The 27,133-nt window shown below is 35.7% G+C and overlaps 1 protein-coding gene across 1 annotated transcript; it reads right to left on the reverse strand.

Annotated features, from left to right (window-relative positions):
* Positions 1-15,274: 15,274 nt before the first annotated feature.
* LOC111901068 (heat stress transcription factor A-7a) lies at positions 15,275-18,122 on the reverse strand. Its single transcript, XM_023896933.3, has 4 exons — positions 17,077-18,122; positions 15,978-16,827; positions 15,696-15,872; positions 15,275-15,553 (listed from the first exon to the last, which is right to left on the reverse strand). The coding sequence occupies exons 1-2, from the start codon at positions 17,398-17,400 to the stop codon at positions 16,108-16,110; spliced, it is 1,044 nt and encodes a 347-aa protein (XP_023752701.1). The 5' UTR covers positions 17,401-18,122; the 3' UTR covers positions 15,275-15,553; positions 15,696-15,872; positions 15,978-16,107.
* Positions 18,123-27,133: the final 9,011 nt, after the last annotated feature.

Genomic DNA, 27,133 nt, shown 5'->3' on the forward strand with positions numbered 1-27,133 from the left:
TTTTATTCCCCTCGATCGTTATTTTGTACTGAATAGAAGTATTCATTAGATTTTGATACGTTGCTTAAAATGAAAGAAATAAAACAACATATTGCTATTTTTTAATAGTCAAAGACGATAATCAAACAAAAATGAATTATTTTACTTTACGTAATTTGCTCTATAAGTTGGTGCACTTAAACCGAAAGCTAGAATATAATGGGCCTTAACAATAAGTTGATGAGGTAAAGAATGGGCCTTTTAGCTTATAATGAAAAATGTATGCATCAAGCCAAATTAGACCTGACAATGGAGCGGGTTTTGACCCTGATCCGATCCAAATCCGTAAGAATTATATGGGTTTAGAGCGTAGTTTTTTATTCGTTTACCTGTTAATGATCCATACCCGCTAACCCTTTTATTAAATGGGTCGGGTATGGATCATCACCGATCCGCCCCATTTATAACCCGCCCCATATAAATTTTAGAATTATATATTTATATTTTATACTTCTTAACGTTTAATTTTAATGTCAATAAAAAGTCCAAAGAATAAAACACTTTTACATAGGAATCGATAAGTCAGTTTCTAAACTTATAGACTTTTATCAAGAATCATAATGTCATTCAATTTATATTCATCAAAAAATCATCATATGCATTTCTAATTCAATAAATCATTTTTTAACATGAAAAAAGCTAGCAATTATTATTCATTATCACTACAACCGACAGTCATAAATCAATTCAAAGTTGTTGCAATAGTGATTTTTAATTCCGATTGAAATTCAATTAAAATGTGTTTGATTATTTAAAAATCTTTGGTTACGGGGCGGGTTTGGATATTCGTTGATTCGATGGATAATGGTATGGGTTTGATTATTTAAAACCTTGTGGGTTACAGAGCGGATTTGGATCGGATTTTGACATTTGTTAAAAGGGTTTGAATCAAGGCCGATTCGCTCCAAACCCGCTCCATTGTCAGGTCTAAAGCCAATGTGGCTACGTACCTGCAAGGTCAACGGTCAAGGTCAGAGGGGCATGTGACCCGGACTTGTAAAAACTAAAAAATCGATTCGGATTCAAATCGGGGGAAAACTAAAATTCGTTAAGTGGAATTTGAACCGTCAATCTATGGTTATTTTTTAAAAAAGATAGGAACATCATATATTTTGAAAAGGATAAAGATAAATATGAACTATCGATCTACAGTAAGTTTTAACAAAAATGTCAACATTGGATGTTTTTACCAAATTTTATTTGGTTAAAAAACAGGTAAAAATCGTATTTAACCAATTTTTTAATACCGTAGATACGATTTTGTCTTCGTCATAGACATACTTATAGTGACGACATGTCGTTGTGATAGAATTAACCAGTTAAGTTTGACCTATTAAGTTACAGAGAAAATATATTGTTTCAGTAAGTTAGGCACGAGTGAAAAAAAATGATCACATTTCTAAAAAGCTACGGTGACAACATGTCGTTACCACTAAGCAAAAATAAAAAAGTTGTTGATTTGAAAACTATTTTTGCATCTTTGCTTACATTTAGTATGAGAGTATGTGGATGTCCCTTGTATCCATTTAAGATTTGACAATTAGTCGGTGTGTGAGTAAATTTCTGTTAGAAAATAGGGGATGAAAAGATTTCTTGGAATCTCTGAAAGTCGTGATTCACTATCAAATTGAAGTATTTCGATGGTACAGATCGAACACTCAATTGGATGAAATTCAGAGAATGAAATCTGAGAATGTATTTGATAATGTTCTTCAAGATGTACCAGAAAAATGACCAAAAAACGGATATATATTCATGTCTGAAAACTGTCAATAGACAGTTATAAACTGTCATAAAACTTCCAAACCTGTCAAAAACGGATCTCAGGGAAAAAAAAAAGGGTCAACTTTCTAAAATTGGAATTTTGATGCATTTTTTAATATAGCAATATATTCCAAATAAAAAAAATTTCGATCCCAGCCAGGGGCTCTGCCCCTTCGACCCCGCCATGGGCGCTGCCCCCGGACCCCCGTTCGTTTAGGAGCTTCGCCCCTAAATAACAATGTACTTTGAATCTTGAAAAATTTGAACAAGTGTGCACTCCTACACCATCCTAACTTGTTCAATATTCAACAAGATTACTTTTGGTCAACAAATTTAATCCTATTACACTTAAATAATATTTGATGATATAAAATCACCAACAAACTTCCCCCATTTAAGTGTAATTCTGATTAAACTTAAAACAAAACATAAACAACAACAAACTGATGCATAAATGAAATGTCGTGACGATTGAATTTCATATTAGTATATTACTCGATCCAAATATTCGAATATCAGGGTGTCTCTAAGGATTGAACCTTTTCTATTCAAAGTGAATACATGAAGATAATACACACACCAGTTTACATTCTCATAATTTCTAACTTGACACTATATTTTACTAGCTTGTGTCCCATCCTTCAATAAGCATATCAAAGCTAAGTCCCAACTTTTTGAAGCAACTAAATTTCATGCTTATATAGGTAGTTCTTTTATTCTTGCACCTGCAAATGCAATTTTTCAAAGAACTATTAAGAAATAAATTTTCAACCTCTTTAACTTGCAGTACTTAACACATACCTTGGGATGATCATAAAAATGTGTTCCAATCTTCAAATATCAAGCTTTCCACATTGAATTCAACATCTAATATTGCATTAGATGGGAATTGGGTATCTTAATATAAAAGATTTTAAGTGGACTTTAAACCCATCCCTATAGCCGCCTTGTGCACAAGATCTCTTGCTAACCCTTTGGTTAGATGATTGGCTTAATTCAACTGAGTTCTTACAAACTCCACAGATATCACACCAGTCATGATGAGCTCACGAATCATGCTATGTCTAACACCTAAATGTCTAGACTTTCCATTGTACACTTGGCTATAAGCCTTAGCCAAGGTTGCGGCACTATCACATCTGATAGAAATGGTAGATATCGGTTTGGGCCATAATGGAATCTCATAAATCAAATTCCTTAACCACTCAGCTTCTTTACCAGCAGCAGACAATGCAACAAACTCAGACTCCATGGTTGAGTTAGTAATACAAGTTTGTTTCTTAAATGCCCAAGAAATGGCACCTCCTCTAAGAAGAAACACCCAACCACTTGTAGAGGAGTGATCCTCTAAGTTGTTAATCTAGCTGGCATCTAATTAACCTTCCAAAACAAAAGGATATCCACTATAAGTTAAACCATAATTCATGGTCCCTTTCAAGTACTTGAATACTCTACTCACAGCTTGCCAATGATGTGAACTAGGATTACTAGTATATCTACTAAGCCTTCCCACAGCATATGCTATATCAGGCCTAGTACTAACCATGGCATACATTAGACAACCAATAGCCCTAGAATATTCAAGTTGAGACACTGGAGATCCTTTATTTGGTAAAAGCTTGAGACTAGGATCTATAGGAGTGCTAACAGGAGAACCATTCTCAAAGTTAAACTTTTTCAATATCTTCTCGATGTAATGAGATTGAGAAATTGAAATCCCATTGTTTCCTTGTTTAATTCTTATACCAAGAATTACTCAGCCTCCCCCAGGTCTTTCATTTCAAAACTGGATGATAAGAATGTCTTGGTTTTATTAACTTCTTCTAAATCAGTGCCAAAAATTAACATATCATCCACATATAAACAAATCATGACTCCTTTACCCGAAGTATCAAATTTGCTATATACACACTTGTCATCTTGGTTTAATGCAAAACCATTAGACAAGACAACATCATCAAACTTTTGATGCCATTGTTTTGGTGCTTGTTTCAAACCATATAATGATTTCTTCAACTTGCACATTTTGTGTTCATTTCCAGGCATCACAAACCCTTCAGGTTGTTTCATGTATATTTCCTCATCCAAATCACCATTCAAGAATGCAGTTTTCACATCCATTTGGTGAATCACAAGATTATGTATAGCTGCAAGAGCTAATAATAATCTAACTTGTTCAATATTCAACAAGATTACTTTTGGTCAACAAATTTAATCCTATTACACTTAAATAATATTTGATGATATAAAATCACCAACAATTTCTAGACAATCCTCACGTTACACAAGTGTTGCTCGCTACCACTTGTTTAGTGCATGTGTGACGGTTCACATGTTTCTAGTTATGTGTTTGTTAGGAAAATAAAGGATATATTGGAGCGATTCCTTTATATATGATGCAAATCCAAAATGGTTGTGTGAAGCATGCATGTTTGTCTATTAACCATCATTGTGAGTTTGGATTTTATGAGATGGACTTGGGAAGAGGATAGATGCATATTGCATATTTTATATTGTTGGTTGAATTATCTCATTTGGTTGATTGTATTGTTGGATTTCTTTTGATCATCTTTGGATAACCATTGTTAGCATATTCAAAATTGGAACTCGACTTTGGATATACGGGTTATAAACCCTTGATTTTGACTCGTGGGTTAATAAATCCTTTGACTTTGGAATTACATGTAACACCTCCATTTTTATGAGAAGCTTTTATGCTATGGTTAAAACATTTCATAACATTCTCATGTTTTTTTAAATAAGGTCCAACAAAAACCATTGCTAAAGTTTTATAATATGGGTGTTAACAAATTCACATCAACTATACCATAACAAGCAATTCTAAATTTATAAAATATCAAAGATAAAAGTCTAGAAAAGCTTCACTGTTGTCTAACTTCAAAATATTTCAAGTAATCCATATATGCGCACTTACACCTTGAAACTTACACCTAAGATACATGACATTAAAAAAATACATAAGATGAAAATGTCATGTGAACTATATGGGTTTGGAGATAAAAAATACTTTCAAAAGGTTTTATAAAACTCATTTCTTTACTTTCCAAAACATTTTCAAAACATTAAATTTTACATTCAAAATCATACACTTATATGTATGCAGTGTGTATGTAATGTATGATCGAATTTCTAACGTCTCAAAAATACTACTAAAAATTTTCATTTTCAAATCACCCAAAACGATACAACCATTTGGTTTAAAACCAGCCAAAGTATAAGATATTCTCAGCCAAAGATGGACTGAGATGGACATAAGAAATGGGATTTAGAGTATATGCATTGCATTCTTTCTAATGTTGTGAAGGTAATATGTTGATATGTTTTTCCAAGTCTATGATATTACTTTAAACCCACTTAAAGGATATTAAAGTGCTAGGTTGATTTTAATTTATTTTAAACCCACTTAAAGGGTATCGAGAAGCTATGTTGATTTAAAGTATTTTTATGGGGTTTAACTTTGAGTAATTATGATCGTCATCATCATTTACTCTTGAAGATTTAACATCGGGTATACTCAAGAGGCATTCTCATGTCTTATGCTATATTTTGACATGCTGCTTAGGTTATAAATAAAGAAGGGAGGCATAGATACTTAAAAGATGATATTAGATGTAATGTCCTGGCTATCTTTTGAACTAAATTTGAATTGGTACCAAATGTTTATCTACACATGCTTTAAAAACTTAAAGTCTGATTTTGAGATGAAAATTTGATTTTAAACCATTTTAAAATCACTCTATATGCGAGAGATGTGTCACAACACAGCACTGATGTTTAACACTTAAAATATTTTTGGCCAAAAACATGTTTCAAACCCTTTTGGTCGATAAATATTTGAAGTTTTACTCGGTACAAGTAGGATCAATGCTTTTCACTAAACATCCTTCATTTTTTTAAAGCATTATCTTATTCTCCTAAACATTCAATATTTAATGGATTCACTTGTAGCTCAAAAGTTATACTACTTACTAAGTAGGGATGTCAAAAAGTCTCGTGGGACCCCGTTCCCGTGGGGCTCCCATCCCGTTTGGGAGAATTTTTTTTTAAAAATCGGGGGCGGGGGAAAGGTTAACCCCCGCTTTAATTTCGGGGGCGGGGTAGGCAATCTCGTCCTGAAACCTCTATGGGGACCCCGTTAATAAATTACACATATATTATATATATATATATATATATATATATATATATATATATATATATATATATATATATATATATATATATATTAATTATATAAATATAATAAACATAACATGATTTTGAGCATCTAAAATTCATTTAAAAAAAACATATTTTTAAGTTGTTAGTATAATGTTTTTTAAGATGCCATAACTTTTTTATTTTTAACATGTAAGCTTATGCTATAAATAATTATTTGTTACTTAAAAATAGCTTCTTTTAACCTAAATAATAACTTTTTTCCCCAAAAAAAATGCAACCCAAAAATCAATCAGGGGCGGGAGAACGGGGGCAGGGGCGGGGTAATAAAGGGGATTCAGGGGCGAGGGCAGGGGTTGGAATGCTGAACATTTCGGGGGCGGAGACGGGGATGCACTCCCCGTCCCGTTGACATCCCTATTACTAAGCCAAATTTCACATGCAAATTTTCATATAATCTTTCACTACAAATAAGTTCTAACATTTGCTTCAACCTAGATATGAATGTATGTTTATAAAGAAAAAAAAAACATTATAAATTAAAATATGTTCATTTGTTTTTTTTTATATAAAAAATAAACCATAAAAATAAAACAAAAAACAAATGGATTTTTTTTGTATATTCGATGATTCTTTTATTAAAAAAATGTAAAATCAACAACAAATAATTGTGATAACAATGTAACTTTTTGAAAGTATTAATGGTCTTTTTAGAACGAAAACATAAGGTGCTTACATAAGATATTGGCCCAATTATACGGACTTATACCTTAAATGCGATCACCAAATTTTAATTTCCTTGGTTCGTATGAAGGATTCGACATTTAGAAAACACACGGATGGAAAAAAAGGAATTCTATCGTTAAAGGTTTTGGTTGGTTAAGTAATAATGAGGGGTATTTTGGTAAAAAATTATATACTTATTTTTTAAGATAGACTATTATTTTGGGATAACTCAAAAAGGAAATATATATTATAAATATGAGACTGGAGAGAGTACTAAAATAACAAAATAACGAAGAGCAAAACAATAATATGGTAAACAAAATTGAATAAATTTGTCATTTCGCATGTGCTCAAACTTGTTTGCAATATTCACTCCAGTAACCACAAGTTCTAAAAATATATTAGGAAACGACCGGTTTAAGTTCTAAAAATATATTAGGAAACGACCGGTTTTTAAACAATGACTAATATCATTAAAGTCCAATATTTTTGCCACTAAATTGGAGAAACCCCTAATTTTAATGTTTTGTTGACTGTAGACACGATATTTTTGTGGAATTATCACTTGAAAGCTAATACCCGGTGACGACCAGGTAACTTGTTCTATCCAGTCACCATTAAAATATTCCCTAGCCATCACCTTTCACAAACCATCACCGATAAAGGGTTTCATGCATTCGACAAGGCCTTGACCCTAGAAGGGTTTCACAGTCCCTAATTTTGCATTTTGAAGCTCCGAAATCGTTGGTGAAGTAAGGTGGAGTAGAAAGGTACGTGTATGGAAAAAAGAAATTGATACTTCTGAGGGTGGTTATCTTCATCTATGAAGTATGGAGTTCCAAGTTTGAACTAACAAGTTGTTTTTTTATGAAATAGATGGATTCTACTTCTGGAACTAAGAAGCCTAAAGGGCCTACGCTCCCTGATAAGACATACCTTCCAGACTCTAACTCCGATGATGAAACATTTGACTTTAGCTTCTTGGATTTTTCTGAAGAAACTTTCAAAGCCCCCTCAAAACTATATGATGATCATTTTATTAACTTATTATGTGATGAAAACATATTAAGGAAGAGTATTGATGGAATGGTAGATAATGGAGACATTCTTGGTGGCAAACCAAATGAGCATGCCTACTTAGATGAGGACGATGAAGATGTTGGTGTCGAGTATAGGGTGCATGATCCCAATGTTGATTAGGAGACTGTTATGAATCTCCTTCTCAACTCAGGTTTGCTTTCCCTAACTATGCAGTCCATGGAGGATACCATCTTTATTTTGAAAAAAAAGTGATAGAGTGAGGGATATAGCTAAGTGTGGTAGTGAAAGCAGTAACAATAAAAAATGAAGTGTCCATTTAGGGTTCCAGCTGGATGAAAGTACAATGAAAGGACATTCCATATTAAATTCTATAATGAAATTCATCTGTGTGCTAGGGACTATCACTTTGGTTCCCTAGTTACTAGAAATTGGTTAGCCAAACAATACCAAAAAGATTTAATCATGAAGCCCAAGATAAAACTACTAGAGATGCAAGCAGATGTGCTACGAAGGTTTTCAGTGAGTATATATGTTGGGCAATGCTAAAGAGCAAGGGTCACTGTAATGGTGATGATAGAAGGGAAGTTAGAAGACCACTATGCCAGGGTTTGGGACTATATAGTTGCAATTAGGTTGAGTAATTCGGGTACAACTTGCTTGGTGGGGGTAGAAAGTAATTCGGGGTGTAACTATTTCAAGAGGTTTTATGTTGGCTTTAAGGATTTCAGGGATGGATGGAATAGAGGATGTAGAAAGGTAATAGGACTAGATGGTAGTTTCTTGAAGGGGTGGGTAAAGGGGGAGATTTTAATTGCTATTGGGAGGGATGCAGCCAACCATGTTTACCCAATAGCACGGGCAGTTATGAATGTTGAGAATAAGGACAACTGGACCTGGTTCATTGAGAATTTGGTTGCTGATTTTGATCTTGGTGTTGGCAATGGACTGGTTGTTATCTCATACCAACAAAAGGTACCAATAACATATATTAGTATAAAATATATATATTTCTATGTAATACTCATTAACTTTTACATGTGTTGTGTTCGTTTGTTAATTATAGGGACTTCTACAAGTTGTGGCAGGCCTACTCCCCCATGTTGAGCACAGACAATGTGTTAGACACATCTTTGCAAGCTTTAGGAAGAAATTCACATGATTGGAGCTAAAGAATTTGTTTTGGGAAGCTACTATGAGTACAATGGAAGGGGACTTTCTTGCTACAATGGAGAATATAAAGAAGATAACAGAAACAGGATACACCTATATTATGGTAGGGAAACCTAAAACCTGGTGCAGAGCCTTCTTTTCTTATGGGTATGCTTGTGAACCAATGGAGAATGGGGTTGCAGAATGTTTCAATGGAATGATCAAAGAAATAAGGAAGAAGCCTCTACTTCCAATGCTTGAGGAAATAAGGATTCTCCTTATGAAAAGGTTTTATCATCAAGGTCAAGAGGTATCCAAATAGAGGGGTAATTGTGAGCCTAACATACAATTGAAGATTGACGAATTTAGGAAAGATATGAGGTAATATTAGCTTTTATGGGCTTTCATCCAAATGTATTAAGTATTTATTGTTTATGTGTTTAATTTGTTTGTTTTGTGTGTAGGTTGTGGACAGTGATGCCAAGTGGTGGTGATGTGTTTGAGACAAGGTATGGCTACAATGGATACAAATTTGATTTAGCTACTCACACTTGCACCTGCAACTTGTGGATGTTGTCTGGCATACCATGTGTTCATAGTCAAGCTGCAATCAACTATATCCATAAAGATCCAATTTAATTCCTTTCTTCTTGGTTCTACAAGGACAAATATGTTGCAACATATAGTCAGAACTTGTGTTCAAGGACTAAGTTGATTAAACCATTACCACCCCAAGTTAGAAGGATGACTGGAAGACCCAAACTAAAGAGAGTGAAGCATGCATGTGAATCACAAGATGCCAAATACCCCTCACAAAGGTAAAAGGTTCTTAGGACTGTGAGGTGTGGAAAATGCCAACAACTTGCCATAATAAGATTTCATGCAGAAATGATGAGGTACCTAAGCCCCCTGTCCCAAAAAGGAAGATTGGAAGACCTAAGAAAGATGGAGGAGGCCAACCTATCTTTTACCAGTTCCCTCTAGTTGGGTCTACTATACCAAGAAGGGATGTTGCTCCCCCTGTTTTAGAATCTAGTAATCAAGATGGTGCTTCTCTAGTTTCTGAATCTGGTGATCAAGATGGCGATCTTGCTGTTACTCCTATGAAAAGGACTAAGATTATGGCAATATGATGAGGGGAAACTAAAGTTTCAGGATCAAGGAACAAAACACCAAAGAAAACACCTAACGGTAAGCAACATAAGAGTTAAGCAAAGGAGGAGGTGTCTCTAACATGTGATGAGGCTTTTGATGATCTTTTCATCCATACACCTAATGGTAAGCAACCTATGAGTCAAGTAAAGGAAGATGTTCAGGAAAAAGAGAATGACAATGAGGTGAAGGTGAATGAAATAGTAACTTTAAAAGAGTTGCTACAGTATGGATATGCACATGCTGATGCAGTGGCTGCTATGAAAGAGGTATGTGTTGTTACATTATTGTTTGGCTTTCATATTGTAGATGTACTAACTAGACTACCATATTATAGGTTTATGGAGAAGTTGAGGAAATAGATGTTGATGAAAGAGAGTCTAAGGAAGGAGAAGTTGAAGAAGGAGAGGCTGAGGAAGGAGAAGTTGAAGAAGGAGAGGTTGAGGAAGAAGAACTTGAAGAGAAAGTGAGAGAGAGAGAGAGAGAGATTGGAGCAAGAGTGGTACCCTTGGGTCCTGGTTCTTACAATATCCATTAGGAGAAAAAAAGGACTCCCTCTGAAAGAATTAGGAAACTGAAGCTCAGGAAAATGGTCCATGATGACGATGGTGGTGGTTCTACCAAAACCCAATGGCTTTTAGATTAAGAAGTTGTGTTTAAGGGTTGAATGGGCATTAGTAAATAGGTTGCCCTTTTTGTAAACATCTACTTTTAGTATACTTGTCTTTTGGTAACAAACTTCCAATTTCTATCCATAATTTTTGGTAGAATTAGAAGTTTGGTTCTAATTAGGTTACATGGTATGGTAACGGTTTGTGGGAAGCTTTGTAAAGTACATTCCCCTTTTTGGGCTGTTAACTGACATTGAAATTTGGGAAGCATTGTAAACTACATGGTATGATTGTTAAGTTATCAATATGTGTGTCTTGATCACTATAATTGTTGTTACCTTCCATGTTTTGGTTAGTTTTCTAAGCAGGTTGCAATTAAATGTTCAAGATTTGGTCATTTTATACATATGTATGTGTTAAAGGTATTGTCATTACTAAGACATAATACATTGTTATCATTAAGACATAATAAGTTGTTATCATTGTCATCTCTTACAACACCAAAATATCACCATACATAACACAAGCATCAACTTATTGTCTAACTTAACCAAAATACCCTTACACCTAAGCTACTACTACCATTCCACCTAAACCTAACTAATGCCTATAATTTTGCGGTGCTTTAACCATAACATTGTGAACCATAAAACCCATCACAATCACCACCACCACCACCAAAAGCATGACCATCATAAGTAGCACCACCTTCAAAAGGTTTAAAATATCCACTTGAACTGCTTTGTTGTTCTAGGCATCCTCCGAAAGCTTCAAAATCTTCATTCCAAATTCTTTATTGTTTTTAGCTTCCTCCAAATCCATATGGAACTTCCACATATTTTCCTTGTAGAAAGTGTTTGGCAGTGGTGGATCAAGCTATAATGTAACGACCCGTCTCCGGTATGATGATTCCTTGGTATTTATTTTGAAGTTTGCAAGAGGGACTCGGCGAGTTCATAGCCTGACTCGCCGAGTAGGGACGGGATTTCGAGCACGTGTTAGTCGGCGACTCGGCGAGTCCATATTCGGGACTCGGCGAGTCTGCCTGTCTGGAAGAAACCCTAAATCCCCGGGTTGCCCACTATTTAAGCCACCTTATAGCCCCCAATCTCGCCTCCTTCACCCTCAGAGAGCTGTGAGAAAACCCTAATTCGTTCTTGAGTGATTTAAGTGATCTTGTGTGCATTTGTGAAGGCTTGAAGAAGGAGAAGAATAAAGGAGCAAGGAGAAGAGTTGTAGAGCAAAGATTCAAGGGAAAACCAGAGTTCTTTGAGGTATTCTTCGGATTTCCTTTCCTTTTATGCTTTAAAACCCCATTAGAACTCTTCTAGATCTAGCTGATGCTTTTCTCAAGCCTCATGTTGATATGGAAGCCCTATTATGTCGAGATATCCTTAGATCTGTTCATTTAGGAGTTGTAGAGCCCAGATCTATTGCCTTTATGGAGCTATTTTGCATAATAACCCGAGATCTACCCTTTTAAGTGCCTTTTTAGCCTTTATCCCCTTTTTCATGTGTTTGTACACGTAAAGTTGGAAACTTTACGTGGTAAATCAGCTTATTGGACTCAGATCTATCAATTGTATGTAATGGATTCAAGCAGAATCGAGTTTAGAATAGTTGCATGGTTGTGACTCGGCGAGTCAGAAGAACGAATTGGCGAGTCGAGTCGAGAGTCCCCGATTTTCCCTTTTCGAGTGATGCCGAGTAGGACCAGTGAGTGGTAGAGTGGACTCAGCGAGTTTGAGGTTAGACTCAGTAATGGAGGGACTCGGCGAGTTGTTCATACAACTCGGCGAGTCCAAGGCAATCTTCTTAGCTCGAAGAACAACTCGTCGAGTTGTTCATATGACTCGGCGAGTCGGATGCAGATTGCCTAAGTTTTTGATTCAAAAGGGAACTCGTCGAGTTGATGCCATACTCGACGAGTAGCAGCGAGTAGGGTCAAGGAGTGAGAATAGGGACTCGGCGAGTTGGCGGCCCAACTCGGCGAGTCAGGTCAACTGTGAGTTGACTTTGACCAGGAGAGTTGACTTTGACCAAGGGTAAAAGAGTCATTTTACCCCAGTGCAGTGTTTAGCATTGATTGAGTGTGTTTATGGACTTGTAGCCGGGGAGATACCGGAGCAGCAGCAGATAGCTTCCAGAGTCATACACACAGCCGCCAGTTCACGAGGTGAGTTTCCTTCCAGTAGGAACGGGTCTAAGGCCACAATGCCGGCCCGTTTAGCTAGCAGTAGTTTTCGGATGTTGATCTGATGCAGTAGTTAGTATGTTTGATGCCTTCGTGGCTCAGACAGGATTTATGTGTTATGTGTTCCGGACTACGGCCCGATATAGTATGCAGTATATGGGAGTTTATGCCAGTTGATATGTTATGATATGCTGTGTTCAGTCAGCTTCGGACTTCAGTCCGATGGAGGGGCAAGGCCCCAGTCAGTTAGCTTCGGACTTCGGTCCGATGGAGGGGACAAGGTCCCAGTCAGTTAGCTTCGGACTTCGGTCCGATGGAGGGGGCAAGGCCCCAGTCAGTTAGCTTCGGACTTCGGTCCGATGGAGGGGACAAGGTCCCAGACAGTCAGCTTCGGACTTCGGTCCGATGTAGGGGACAAGGTCCCAGTCAGTCAGCTTCGGACTTTGGTTCGATGGAGGGGGAAAGGCCCCAGTATGTGTTTGATATGTTATTGTATGGTATGTGGTAGTTTGGGGGAGCTCACTAAGCTTCGTGCTTACAGTTTCATTTTTGGTTTCAGGTACTTCCGCAAGCAAAGGGAAGAGCTCGGGATGATGGCATTGCACACACCACAGCTTCAGCTTTTATCCTGGGAGTTGATTCAGTTTTTGATTTAGATATGATACAGTTTTTCCTCACAGTGTTTTTATTATGTTTGAGATACATCACGTATGGTTTTATGATATGACACTCAGATTATGGTTTTTGGTTATATTGAAAAATGAAATTTTTGGGTCGTATTTTTGGGTCGTTTCATATAAAGAAATCGTATTTTTTTGGAGTCATGCACAAAAACCACTTCTTTATACTGGTTCAACAAGACCACAAAAAGAAGTAGGAAACTTGATATTACATAATAGTTTGGACACCCCCTGAATTTCCTCCATGGGTTATCGACAGTTTTGGAGATCGAGAATGTCACAGGTTCATCACACTCACATCTCAAATCTTCAAACCAACAATTCCTTAAAGCCTATTCTTTGTACCCTTGTGTGTGCGATACTTTGCCCTTTTGTCATAATTCCATGAAAATATCATGTCCACAATCAGCGAAAAATTAAATTCATGGTTTTTTTTTCAATTTAGTGCCAAAAACAAGGGACTTTAGTGATATTAGTCCTTTAAACAAGTAACATAAATTATCAACAAGTTGAAAACTTATAATTTTCAATTTTCAACCTAATCTTTTCGAATAAAAAAACAAAGTCGGAATTTCGAACCCTTTTCATGAGTTTTGAACTTGTTCTTCGTGTATCTAGATTGAGTTTCGAATTTTTTCATGAATTTCAAACTTTTTTTCATATCACCGTTGAAATGACATATTGATGAAACAATTAAAAAAATTAATATATCATAAATGATAGTGATATTTGATAGAGATTTTAAAAGTTTGAAACGATTAAAATACATTGTGGGGATGATGTAAGTATTCGTCATCTCGGTCATTCAAGAATATGCTCCACTACCAATTCGTCAAACTGTCTGGCAAGCTCTAGCTAAGCTAGATTTGATTGATTTTTTTATAGTTGTCAGAATTTGAATCTAATATGGCTTTTGACCATCTATAAAGAACTTAATCCATAAAAATGACACGTAAAACAAGAGTCATATAATGAGTAATGCAAAGAGGTCATCAAAATGGGTTGGGTTATCCGTTGACACGTTTCCTTGTATAATACATATGGCTAACGAGAGTTATGCGGGTTAATCCATAAAGAACTTAATCTATAAAGAACTTAATACAGGTGGGTTAATATGGCTAATGGTTTAATGCATGTGGGTTAATATGGCTTTTGACAATCTATAAAAAACTTAATGTAGTCAAAACTTTAATCATAAGCTCACATCTTCCTTTTATTTCAGAGAACAAACTAGTGGAGAGAGATACATGGTGATTTGGAGCTTGAGAGAAGAGGCGTGATTTGAAGAGAAGGGGCTAGAGAGTATAACATGGAGCTTTGGAAATGTACAATACCACTGCTCTATTAGATTTCGATCTAGGGTTTGGGTTTACATCCATATATGTATCATAAAATTGATAAAAGTTTTGTATGAGATTTAAGGATGAGAATCATACATTAGATCATCAAGCTGTACTCTACCTCAGTTTTGTAGTTCTAATTTTAAATAAATGACCTTAGGTTAATTAAGCAAGTCATATGTCTCTATGTTTATCGTTAATATAACTCCAGTTGAATAAACAAAAGTAATATGAACATGAATAGCCGCAAAACAATGGAATCTCGAGTTGGATAATAATATTATAACAATATATGACCCACAAATAAAAACGCAACGCAAAGCAACCACAAGCAATCAAAAAATCGTGGCAAGGGAACATCCACGCTTCCGCTTTCCTAAAGGCTACATACAAAACCCATCAGATAACAAATATTTGAATAATTACTAGAGGCTCCACTATATCTCAAGTACACAAATAAAAAACCTCAAAAGCACACTCCCATCATTAAATTACAGGTGAATAATACAACATTTAATATAATATAATATATCGAAATATATTTATATTTAATTAACATATCAACCCTTGTAAGTAAAACCCATTTACTGGGTTTTTTCTTATGATGTAAGAAACAGCTCAAATAGTCATCGATCAATAGCTGCTCCGGTTGGACCGGTTCAATATCTTCAGATCAATCTACAACATATTATTATAGTAATTTATAAGCCACAAGAGATATAGATTCACCATGAAATTAACAATATTACACGCTACTTTCAGTAATTAATAATCGACACACATTCAATTCAAGTTTCAATAAAGCATTAACAATCATAACCTTTGAGAACAAGCAACGTTCATTTCAGTCAGCAGAAAATGCTTCCAATCTGATAACCAAGAAAGAGTAGTAGTAACATAAGAGTATCAAATCTACAAAACTTAAACAACAACGAACGCATAAAACAAGAACATGATAGTGTGTGTTGGCAATGGTATTGAAATGGAATGGAATCCCCTGTGAAATGACAAGAAAACCGGAATTAAGATGATGATGATGATGATGGAATTGGCTTTGTAATTTGTAATTTGTACATAGACAGATAGAAAACAAACAACGAACCGATAGCAGCAGCTTTCTTAAAATCTGTGAAATATCATTCATCTTCAGTCACCATCATCAATCAGTACCTAACTACAATGATCAAGAGATAACAATGGAAGATGAAGAAAGGGTTAGCTAGCTAAGCTTCCTATTTGGGATTCGAACCCAAGAAATCCAACTTATCAGCCAAGAAATTCACATCTTCAACACCTGATCTTTCACTAAACAACTCTTCCCAGAATTCATCATCAAGTTCTTTCTCTTCACACATCTCATTAGCTTCTTCTTCTTCTTCTACTACTTCTTCTTCTTCTTCCTCTTGGTTTCTTTTGGCTCTACCAAATCCTTGAATCTCTAAAGCAAGTGCCTCAAGCTCAGACACCTGAGAAAACTCCTCCTCCTCTGGTTCATCTTTAATAAGTTTGTTTCTGGTTCGACTCGATTCCCCACTTTCAACACCATCAAACCCTCTAATGGCGTCTCGAAGGTCCTGTCTTCTACCATGTTGGACTAACTTTCTGACAAATTCAGGATTTTGCATAGCTTTCGCCAAGAAACTCATCACCTTCTGCTGTTTTTTCTCTGTCCCACGTATCCTGACTTCCATGGCTTGAAGTTGAGCCCTAGTGTTCTGTTGCTGTTGTCGGAGGTTTACTAACTCCATCATCAGAACTTGCTTTTCGTGTTTCAGACGCCCAACTTCATCCAATCCGAATGATTCAGGACAACCTTGAGAAGCAGCTGAAGATGATGATGAAGAAGAAGAAGGCGCGCGTCTTCTCTTGATGTTCTTCAAAACGTGTCTTTGACCCCTCACGAACGCTTCATTCGCAAACTCCCATACATCCGGATCTATCTTTCTAAAACCCTGCGTTCAGAAACCGAAAGCTCTATAGCCAACAATTTCCGAATAAAACATATACTGTATATACTAACTAAAAATATCTAGACTAATTTCCGGTATTCTTCATTCATCATTTCGTAGCCCCATCTTTTGCCATAATCAATCACATCTTCTTCTAGCTTTGCATAAATGAAACTTTGATTATTTTTAATTTGATTGCGAATTAAAACCATGGGAAAAAAGAGAGAGAAAGGGAGTGGGAGAAAGACTTACATAAGTATTGAGTTGCCTGACAAAACTAGAGAAATTGTTGTGTTTAAAGTATCGAGGGAGGAGATTAGTAGCGAAAGCATGTGGATCCAATACAGTGAAGCTTTGACCACCTCTGCTCCAAGAAACAATGTGGTCAATACTTCGGTCGTCGACCATATCATAGATTTTCGTCAAAAAAGGTGGGGGCCCAGCATCATGAAGACCCTCCATTGGCTGTGGAAGTGGTGCTTGAATCGCCGTTGGCCGCCTTACGCCGTCGCTACCACCACCACCACCACCACTTGATGGATACTCCTCCTTAACGACCGAGAAGAAAGGATTCATAATCGACCCCTTCTAAATCACAAGTCTTTATCGACGGGTTTTAATTTACCAAGATAATAAACCCAAACGAATCACAAATCCAGAATCTTTCGTATGAAAACCCAGATGGGTTTATTCAATTTTGCAGCAAAACTCAGGAAATAGAAGATAGAAACTTGTACTACGACTACGACGATGAAACTCAATAAATCAGAACAAGGTCAATTACAAATCTCAGATGGGTTCATCAAAATTAGCATCAAAACCTAGGAAATATAAGATTAAAGTTTGCACGACGATAATTAGACCAAACAAATTACAACAAGATAATCACAAATCTCACGAATTTTCACTTTTGAAAACTCAGATGGGTTCATCAAACTTTGCAGCAAACCCGAGAATATATAAAATAAATTAAAACTTGCTGTGATGAAAGATCAAACAGATTGGTATACGCAAAGACCAAATCTAGAGTAGATTAGGGCTTTTGAGCAAAATTTCAGTTAAAAACAGATAACATAAATGGAATCTAAAGGACAAACTGACATTTGAGGAAAGTTGTTGATAACTGCCAGAATCATGGCTGGCGCTGAGCTATCCCCTTTAAGAAAGTTCTGGTATACTAAATTTATGGGTTTTTTTGTAAAAACAAGAGTTGAATTTGGGCAAAAATGCAGACGAAATGTGCAAAATTTCAGGGCAAGAAGGAAGACGAAGGTTCTAGATACTACTTATCCGAACCTTCCACACTACTTATAGCGAACCTTCTCTTCCTCGCTATTATTTTACTTTTTTTTTTTAATTATTGATTTGTATAGAAACAAACAGTGGGGCTTCATTTTTCTTTCATATTAAAAAGGAGACGTGACGTTTTTATTGGAACCCATGAACACAGTGAAAGGTGCCATTAAATTCAGATTTCTTTAGCGGAAGTTGTAGATAAAATAAGTTTCGATTAATTTAGAGTAAAACTTTAAAATTGGAAAAACTGTTAGATAACCTTTTTTTTTTAGAATTGTTATTTGTAAAGAAAAAAAACGTGTTAATATTAATAGGGTCTTAATTTTTTTTAGAATTGTTATTTGTAAAGAAAAAAAACGTGTTAATATTAATAGGGTCTTAATTTTTTTACTTGTACACAAATAGTCCAAATTCTGAATTTTTTTTGAAGATATAGTCCAAGTTAAATATAAATAAATGACAAAACTGCACAAATGGTCCCTGTGGTTTGCTGAAAATTGTCACTTTTGTCCAAAAATGTTTGGACTAGCACCAGAGGTCCAAACTTTTCATTTTATTGTGAATTTGGTCCGATTTTGTTTGAACTTTTTTATAAAGACGATTTTGCCCCTGATTATTTAATATTTTAATTTTCTTTTATTACAACAATTAAAAAGAATTAAAAAGAAAATACTCTCTCTCTCTCACCCATCTTCTTCTTCCTCAAGAACGCTGAAGAATATCTTCCTCCACCACCATTGTTTGACCACCGTCCGACACAACCACAATTTGTCATATCCATCTCCACCTAAATGAAATCAGATGAACACACACACAAAATCATATCAGATGAACACACACACACACACATAAAAATGAAATCTGATGAGCAAACACAGATCAACACAAACATCCATCGATTTTTCAACAGATACAACACAAACACACACATACATACAAATTAAACACATACACAAACTCGAACAAGACAAACGAGAGATTAAACACACACAAACACCACAACAGATCTGAATAGCTAGGGTTTCAAAAAACTAGAAGGACATCAGTCGAGTTCAGCGCCAAACCTTCATCGGTGTAAGATCTGAGAAGGGTTCGTAAAGAGGCTGTAGAGAGAGGCGATTTGAGAATCGAGATCATCGGGATTGCTTCAAGCAAAGATGAAGTCGTTTTGGCATCAGAATCTTCCTTCTCTAACTTTCTGTCACCCCCAATAAAAAAAACCCTAGACATACATAGGTAGAGTGCCAATCTCTACAAATTTGGTCTCCGATTTGGCCCTCTCATCCCCGAGCGATTGTTGGAAGAGAACGACAGCAGACCACATGCCTCCGTTGTTGGTTTAAAACAGGAAGAGGAATCGAAAACAAGGTTCGTTTGGGGGTCCCGATGAGGTGCCACGAGCAACAACAATAAAGAAGAAGAGGTCGTCGGTGGGTTTTGCTCGACGGAAGAAGAAGAAGAAGAAGAAGAAGAAGCGGGTGCGACGGTTGGTTTGAGAGAGAGGTATGAGAGGCGAGGCTAGAAGGGGATTTCCGGGGAGTGTCAATCGATCACAAGGTTGTATAACCTGTGGTGCTCGTCTGCTTTGAAGAAGGAGAGAGAGAGAGAGAGAGAGAGAGAGAGAGAGAGAGAGAGATAGAGAGAGTATCTTCTTTTTTCTTTTCTTTTTAATTAGACAAAACTACAAATTTGGTCCTTGTGGTTTGCAAAAACCTTTGGATGGGGTCCAAAAAGTTTCCGGCTTGCACCGAAGGTCCAAAATCAAGGTTTTTCATTGTTTTTAGTCCAAAAAAACTTGAAAAGTCGATTTTACCCTTTTTAATTTCTTTTTTCTATTTTCTTTATTGTTTTTGGTATTTAAATAATTAAAAAAAATAAAAAATAAAATCTTACCCAACACTCCCTCACTCTCTCTCTCTCTCTCTCTCTCTCTCTCTCTCTTTAACCTAACCCAGGTTTATTCTTATTCATCTTCCACAAATCCATCGACATACCCCTCCCTTTGATCATCATCTTGTTAATCGAACCCACTACTGGAACTCTTCCTGTTTCTTTCCTTCTTCTGTCCCGATTTTCGGCAGAAGCACCTCCGTCGGAGGTGTTTTCTTGTGCGTTCCCGGTGAGCAAGGGAGCTACAAACCCCCTTCGTTCTCCCTTCACCTTTTCATTGTTCCTACCAAATCAAAAAGAAGATGAAGCAAGGAATTAAGGAGCAAAAAGGCCCTCGCATACCTCCTGTTGGACATCGAACAACCAAAGTCATTACCATTGCTGCTTGTCTCGCCCTATCGAAGACCTTCGTCCCTTCGCAGCCTCTTGGCCACACCGAACCCATCTTCTGGCCTCACCCCTCGCTTTCTTTCTCTTCAATCAAAGACCTCCCTCCTCTGACCCTCCTTCCTTCGCACCTCACAACCGGATGAGAACGATCGAAGCTTCGCTGGATTCCGACGATCTTGATTCTCAAATCGCTGCTCTCTACAGCCTTTTAAATCTTTGAATCGGCAATGACTCGTAAGCACTTGCCTTTCATATTCATACCAATCGATTTTCAAGAACCAATTGATACTTACATGAAATCGATTCATGAAAAACGTTAATCAATGTTGTTCTCCTTACCCTAACGTCGTCATTTCCCACAGCAAGTGGTCATCTTTGATTGTCTTCCTCTTCTCCCTTTGGCATTTGTCGAATGCTTTTTCAGTGATGAAACTGATGAAATCAGTTCCTTTTTTTGCTTATACCCATTTCAAGGAAGAGGGCAAAACGGTGAAATTCTTTGAGACAAAAGGAGAGAGAAAGAGAGAGAGAGAGTGTGTGAGTGAGTGAGTGAGTGTGAGTGTGAGTGAGTGTTGGGTAAGATTTTATTTTTTATTTTTTTTAATTATTTAAATACCAAAAACAATAAAGAAAATAGAAAAAAGAAATTAAAAAGGGTAAAATCGACTTTTCAAGTTTTTTTGGACCAAAAACAATGAAAAACCTTGATTTTGGACCTTCGGTGCAAGCCGGAAACTTTTTGGACCCCATCCAAAGGTTTTTGCAAACCACAAGGACCAAATTTGTAGTTTTGTCTTTTAATTATTGTAATAAAAGAAAATTAAAATATTAAATAATCAGGGGCAAAATCGTCTTTATAAAAAAGTTCAAACAAAATCGGACCAAACTCGCAACAAAATGAAAATTTTGGACCTCTGGTGCTAGTCCAAACTTTTTTGGACCAAAGTGGTAATTTTCAGCTAACCACAGGGACCATTCGTGCAGTTTTTTCTAAATAAATATACAAGTTGACAACTAAAAATAACATAAATAATATGTTTTTATGTTTAATGATTCTTAGTAGTTATAAATTAATCATTTTACCTCAAATTAAACTATTTTATCTCCATGTAAAACCATTTGTTAATTATTCTTGTAATATCTTAAGAAATATACCTAATACATCCATCAATAATAATAATAATAATAATAATAATAATAATAATAATAATAATAATAATACACTACAAGTTGTAAAGTAACATTAAGCTTTGTTCAATGCTTTGTTAGAAATTTGGGTATAGAAAAGTTTGGAAATTATGAAAATTGTGATTATTACTTTCAAATCTAAATATCTGGATGGTACTCCCAAATCCTCAATTGGATAATACTCAGAGACACAAGAACAAAAAATATTTTATGATATATTCGTATGTACCCGAAATAAGACTAAAACCAACTTTAAGATCTTTGTCTGAAAACTGTCATATGACAGTTTTAAACTGTCATAAAACCATAAAAGCGGATATACGGATAAGGGTCAAATCAATGGTCAATTATCTAAAAAACCAATTTGCTGATGCATTTTTAATATAGTAACATACCCCATCCAGGGGCTTTGCCGCCCCTTGGACCCCGCTCCCGGCCCCCGGACCCTCGTTCGTTCAGGGGCTTCGCCCCTAAATGACAGTGTACTTTGAAACTTGATCAAAGTTAAACAAGTGTATACTATACACCTTCCTTACTTGTTTAATATTTATCAAGATCACTTTTGGTCAACAAACTAATCTCATTACACTTAAATAACATTGATGATAACAAATCACCAACATGCTTCTCAACCATAACTACCAACGTGTTTGAAATTTCATTTAAAAATAATTTATTGACTTGTTAGTTTTTTGAAAAATCAATAAGTCAAAAGAAATGTTTGTCAATATGAAAATGACTTTTAAAATAACTATAATCAAACCTTCAAAAAGATAATTTCAATAAGTTAGGATTTCTAACTTTTCTGTAACGTCCCGAAATTCAACCTAAATTTTTCATTAAAATTTAAGTGATTATTCAATTTCACAACTTATGAAAACTTAGATAAAACCATTTAACTCAAAACATTTATCAAAGTATCGTCAAAAGTTATCATGTGCACAAATCTCTCATGGATGCGATGTGATGTACACAAAAGTACCTCATAGTCTTAAATTTATAATCTAACAAACTTTTACTAACTATGCACGTATAGACAGTGTACCTAGTCATATTATAGTATAACTTGGGTAAGTTGGATGTCGATCACATGTAACGGAATTTAATTAAATAAATTAACTACTCCTAATTAAGGTAAGAAACAAACTTTGATTCGGGGGGAGGGGGTTTACTGATTTTTTTCAAGATTAGGAGAACTTAAACTATCAACTATCAATTAAGCAGAGAAAACAAGTTAACTTCAAGAATTTAAAGAATACTTCCCTATATATGGTTTTACTTCTGATGGGTATTATGCAAAACACATAAATCTTATGCGTGCATGCAACCCTAATAATTGATCTATTTTTTCTCTAATTGAACATACAACTTGAACACCAAAATAGAAACCCTAGAACACTAGCATATTTTGGAAAAATACAAATAGGGCTAGAAGAATCAGACCTTGATTGTTTTTTAGTAATAATAATGAAAAGTTCTTGTGTTGTTGAAGTCTTGAGAGCAAGTGTCACAGATTTCACGCCTCTAGTGGTTCACACCCAACACTAGCAAAGGAAGATGATTGAGAAGAAGGAGAAGAGAGGCTCCAAAAATTCTGCTAGGTCTTCCAAAAACAAGTGGCGGAAATTCTAGGGTTAAAACCCTATTTATAGTGCAGTCATTAAACCCTAGATAAGCCCCAATCCAAGATTATCTTAAACCGGGTAATTATCCACTTTTCTAATTATCCACCAGGGATTATTCTAGAAACCCTAAGGCCTCAAGAAAGTCGTCCAATCCTTATGGAGGGTTCCAGATTGCCTCTTGCTCAACTATTGAACAATTACACTTCAGTCCCTACACTTTTAATTAATTCCTTTAATCCCAAAATTTTCTGATTAAATATTAATTAATTATCACTATTTCTAATTAATATATTATTCTCATAATATATTAGCAAATTATTTATTTTAATTTAGTAATAAAATAATAAATCAACCTCTTTCTCCAAAATCATCTTGTCTAATTGCTAGTTTTGAGGGCAACTCAAAAGGACTGTGCTACTATCAATTTAAGTATATACCAATTATAGTTATGACTTAGACACCTAATCCAACAACTTTCTCATATGGTTGATTTCTAATGGATAGATAATATTGATTGTGACATCCCCAAAATCTCGGTCAGAAAAGACCGATTTCATTTATGCTTTTTAAAACATTTTCAGAGTAAATCCGTCTGATTTTAAAAAAGATGCGGAATTTGTTCCCAAAAACAAAACATGATAAAATAAATATTTATCAAAACATTTCATATAAAAATATGATTTCATTTCATAAATCAAAAGTCGGGATGTCATGTTCCGATATAGATCATAAAGCATAAACGATAACATTACAAGTCGTTCAACAAATATATACATATACAGACTTGTAAACAAAACAACTTGATGATTCGCCCATCTTAAGCTCTTGCGCCACTTCCTGTAATACAAATCAACTGAGTGGGTCAGGCTTGGGAGCCTGGTGAGCATATAGGGTTTTCAAACCCACAATAATTATATTTAATTTCATCAATCAACAATAAACCCGATTACCCATTCCCGTTATCCTCACCTTACGTTCCTAAAAATAACGTCTATTATAAGGAACTTATTTCAGGATTTTCATCGGGACGGACATTACTGCAGAGGGGCTTCCTCAACGATAAGTGTCCTAAAGGCAACCATGTGGGGGATAGAGTACACCGGTGAACACGTCGTTCACAACACCTACAGGTAATGAGCCTGCTAGTGTTCCACAGGACAGTCTAGAATAGTCCGTGGTCGTCATCCATACTCTGCTGAATGACTAGAATAACACCAATAACACCGAGGCCTCTCATCTGTTTATTTCACACCAATTATCTACCCATGTTCTACCCAACATATTAGTAGATAAAAATATACATTTTTATACATTGTTTAAAAACCTGTATAGCATGCTTTAATCAATACACATTCCACATAACAGATGAGGCATACACACATAACACGTATTTCATAGAGAATATACATTCACACATATAACCACAAAATATATACACGTAACACGTATTTTATATTAAATACTTCATAATATTGTGTTGGAGAGAAAATAACTACACACTCACTTGATCAGAAGATGATCCGACAGCACTACGGCTTATAGAAGTAGCGTCTCTCCGCAGATCTGGAAGATCTTCACAAAAACCGGCTCCTCGCGGGCAGGGCTTCGGCTCGGGAATAACGCTCTTCGGGATTCTCGGGGCTTCGGATCTCGCTTCGGGGCTCGGGAATGATACCGGGGCTTCGGGATATGATTGGCACGCAAATCGAGGCAAAACTTAGAGAGAGAGAAGAGTTTGAACAAGAGAAAATGACTGAATTCGACTTCTATTTATAGGCTGAGAGTCTGGGATTACGCGGGGCGTAATCTTAAATTACGCAGGGCGTACTCAGTACGCGGGGCGTACTCGGTTACGCGGGGCGTACTTTGACGTCACTGCATGCGTCGATCTGTGGCACTCGAGTATTGGTCAGACAAGTTGCATCCGACTGAGTACGCGGGGCGTACTCAATTACGCGGGGCGTAATTGACTCGTCGAACTTCTAAATTGCGTAACTTTCGCATACGAGCTCCGTTTTCGACGTTCTTTATATCCACGCGAAGGTGAGACTACGCTCTACAACTTTCGTTTAGACTTCGTCGGCTAATTTTGACTTTTATTTTTATTAATTATTTTTAGAAGGCTCGGACAGGAAAACTTCGTTATAAATTCATAACTTCTTCGTCCGATGTCTGTTCTCGCCTATCTTTTCATCGTTTCGCTACTAACAACGAGATCTTCGATTCTCATTTAGATTGTTTTGGCTAAAAGCTGCTCGATCTCAAATCGAGTATTCGGGCTGCACACTGCCACGTCGAAACTTCAGAAAATCATAACTTCATCATACGAAGTCAGATTTGGGCGTTCCTTTTATGCACGCTCTCGGTTTAACGAAATCTACGACTTTCGTTTAGATCGCTAAGGCTAAATATCGCTCTATCTTAAATTCATATTTTACGTCACTCGACGTCGTGCCGGTTCCGTCGCGAAACTTCGACAGGTCATAACTTCTTCGTTATAACTCGGATTTTGGCATTCCTTATATCTCCGGAATCCTTGTTTCAACCACTACAACTTTATGCAAAGATATCGGGCTTATCTCACACTTTAATTTTGACGCTTATTTTATTCTTAATTCATTAAATTATAATAATTAAGAAAATAAACACATAAATCACATAATTCACATAATTCACAAATAATACATTTTTATTATTTCAAATGGGGTTACAAAGGTTAACCTAGACTATTACATTGCTAAAATGGCAAGCCTAGAAACACGGGCGTTACATTGATTACCAATTATCTACCTATCTTTAAATATTATTAAAAGAGAACCCTTAACTCATAAATGAAACAATCATAGCCCTTCATTGCATTTCATCAATGGATTTTTCACCCTTAGATCATTTGATGGCATCATATACTTTTCTTTTCATCGATGCTTAGGACCTCCTGTATCCTCTCCGTAGTTTCCAAACTTGGACGTTTACATTGTGTTTAACAAACACACTATCATATTTTTGTCTAATTTCCCCCCCTTATTTGGTTTCCTTTCTTTCTGATTACGGTCATGCGTTCTCTGCCGACGAACCCCATGACGATCCTTCTTTGTGTCTAAACCCTATATTATGCCTTATATCTCCTTTCCTGATTTGCCTCCTTCATCAAGTTTTCATTGGAAGAATGAAAAATTGCTCCTGTTGTTGTTACATGTAGTATATGTGCAAAATCCTAGCAATATTTTTTCATTAGCGCTTGTTGAAAAACGATTTGCAAATGTAACTTTTAGTTATTTTGATCAGTTTTTAGAAGCTTATTCATAAAAATTAATATATTTCTTTTGATGTTTTGTTGAAGCGTAAGAAAAGAAGTAGTTTTCATGTTTTGTAATTGTGTTTTCGTGGACCTGACCCCTTCCCTATCGATATCGATTTGCAGGTATTTTCATAAACACGAAGTCTGTTTTCATTAGTAATTGACTCTCGAACAATGTTAAATTGACGAGATGGTGTTTTTTTTAAAGGCTATTTTGGTATTCATGTTATTTATTTAGGCAAATATTTGTAAGCCATTTTCATTTTTCTTCTTCTTTTCTGTGATTTTTTCCCTATGATGAAATTATCTTTCATTTTGTCACCACAATGGATGTAAATGAAGAAAATAATTGTAATGAGGTTTGATCACCTCACCTTCTCCAGAACCGCCACACACACACCATTTATTCTTGATTTAGTCTACAAACACTTTGCACTTCAGTTATCTGCTTAAAATTGACAAAACCACTACCCACTAACTCGGGAACCGAGTTCTCATATTTATGGGCATGTTTGTGATTTGCAACAAAATACATTTTCATTTAGTTTCTTTTCAAGATATATATAGTAAAGCTTGGAAATTAATTAACGCTTGGTTTCTTTTCAATATATATATATATATA

The sequence above is a fragment of the Lactuca sativa genome, chromosome 5 (assembly GCF_002870075.4).
Source record: "Lactuca sativa cultivar Salinas chromosome 5, Lsat_Salinas_v11, whole genome shotgun sequence".
Lineage (NCBI taxonomy): Eukaryota > Viridiplantae > Streptophyta > Magnoliopsida > Asterales > Asteraceae > Lactuca > Lactuca sativa.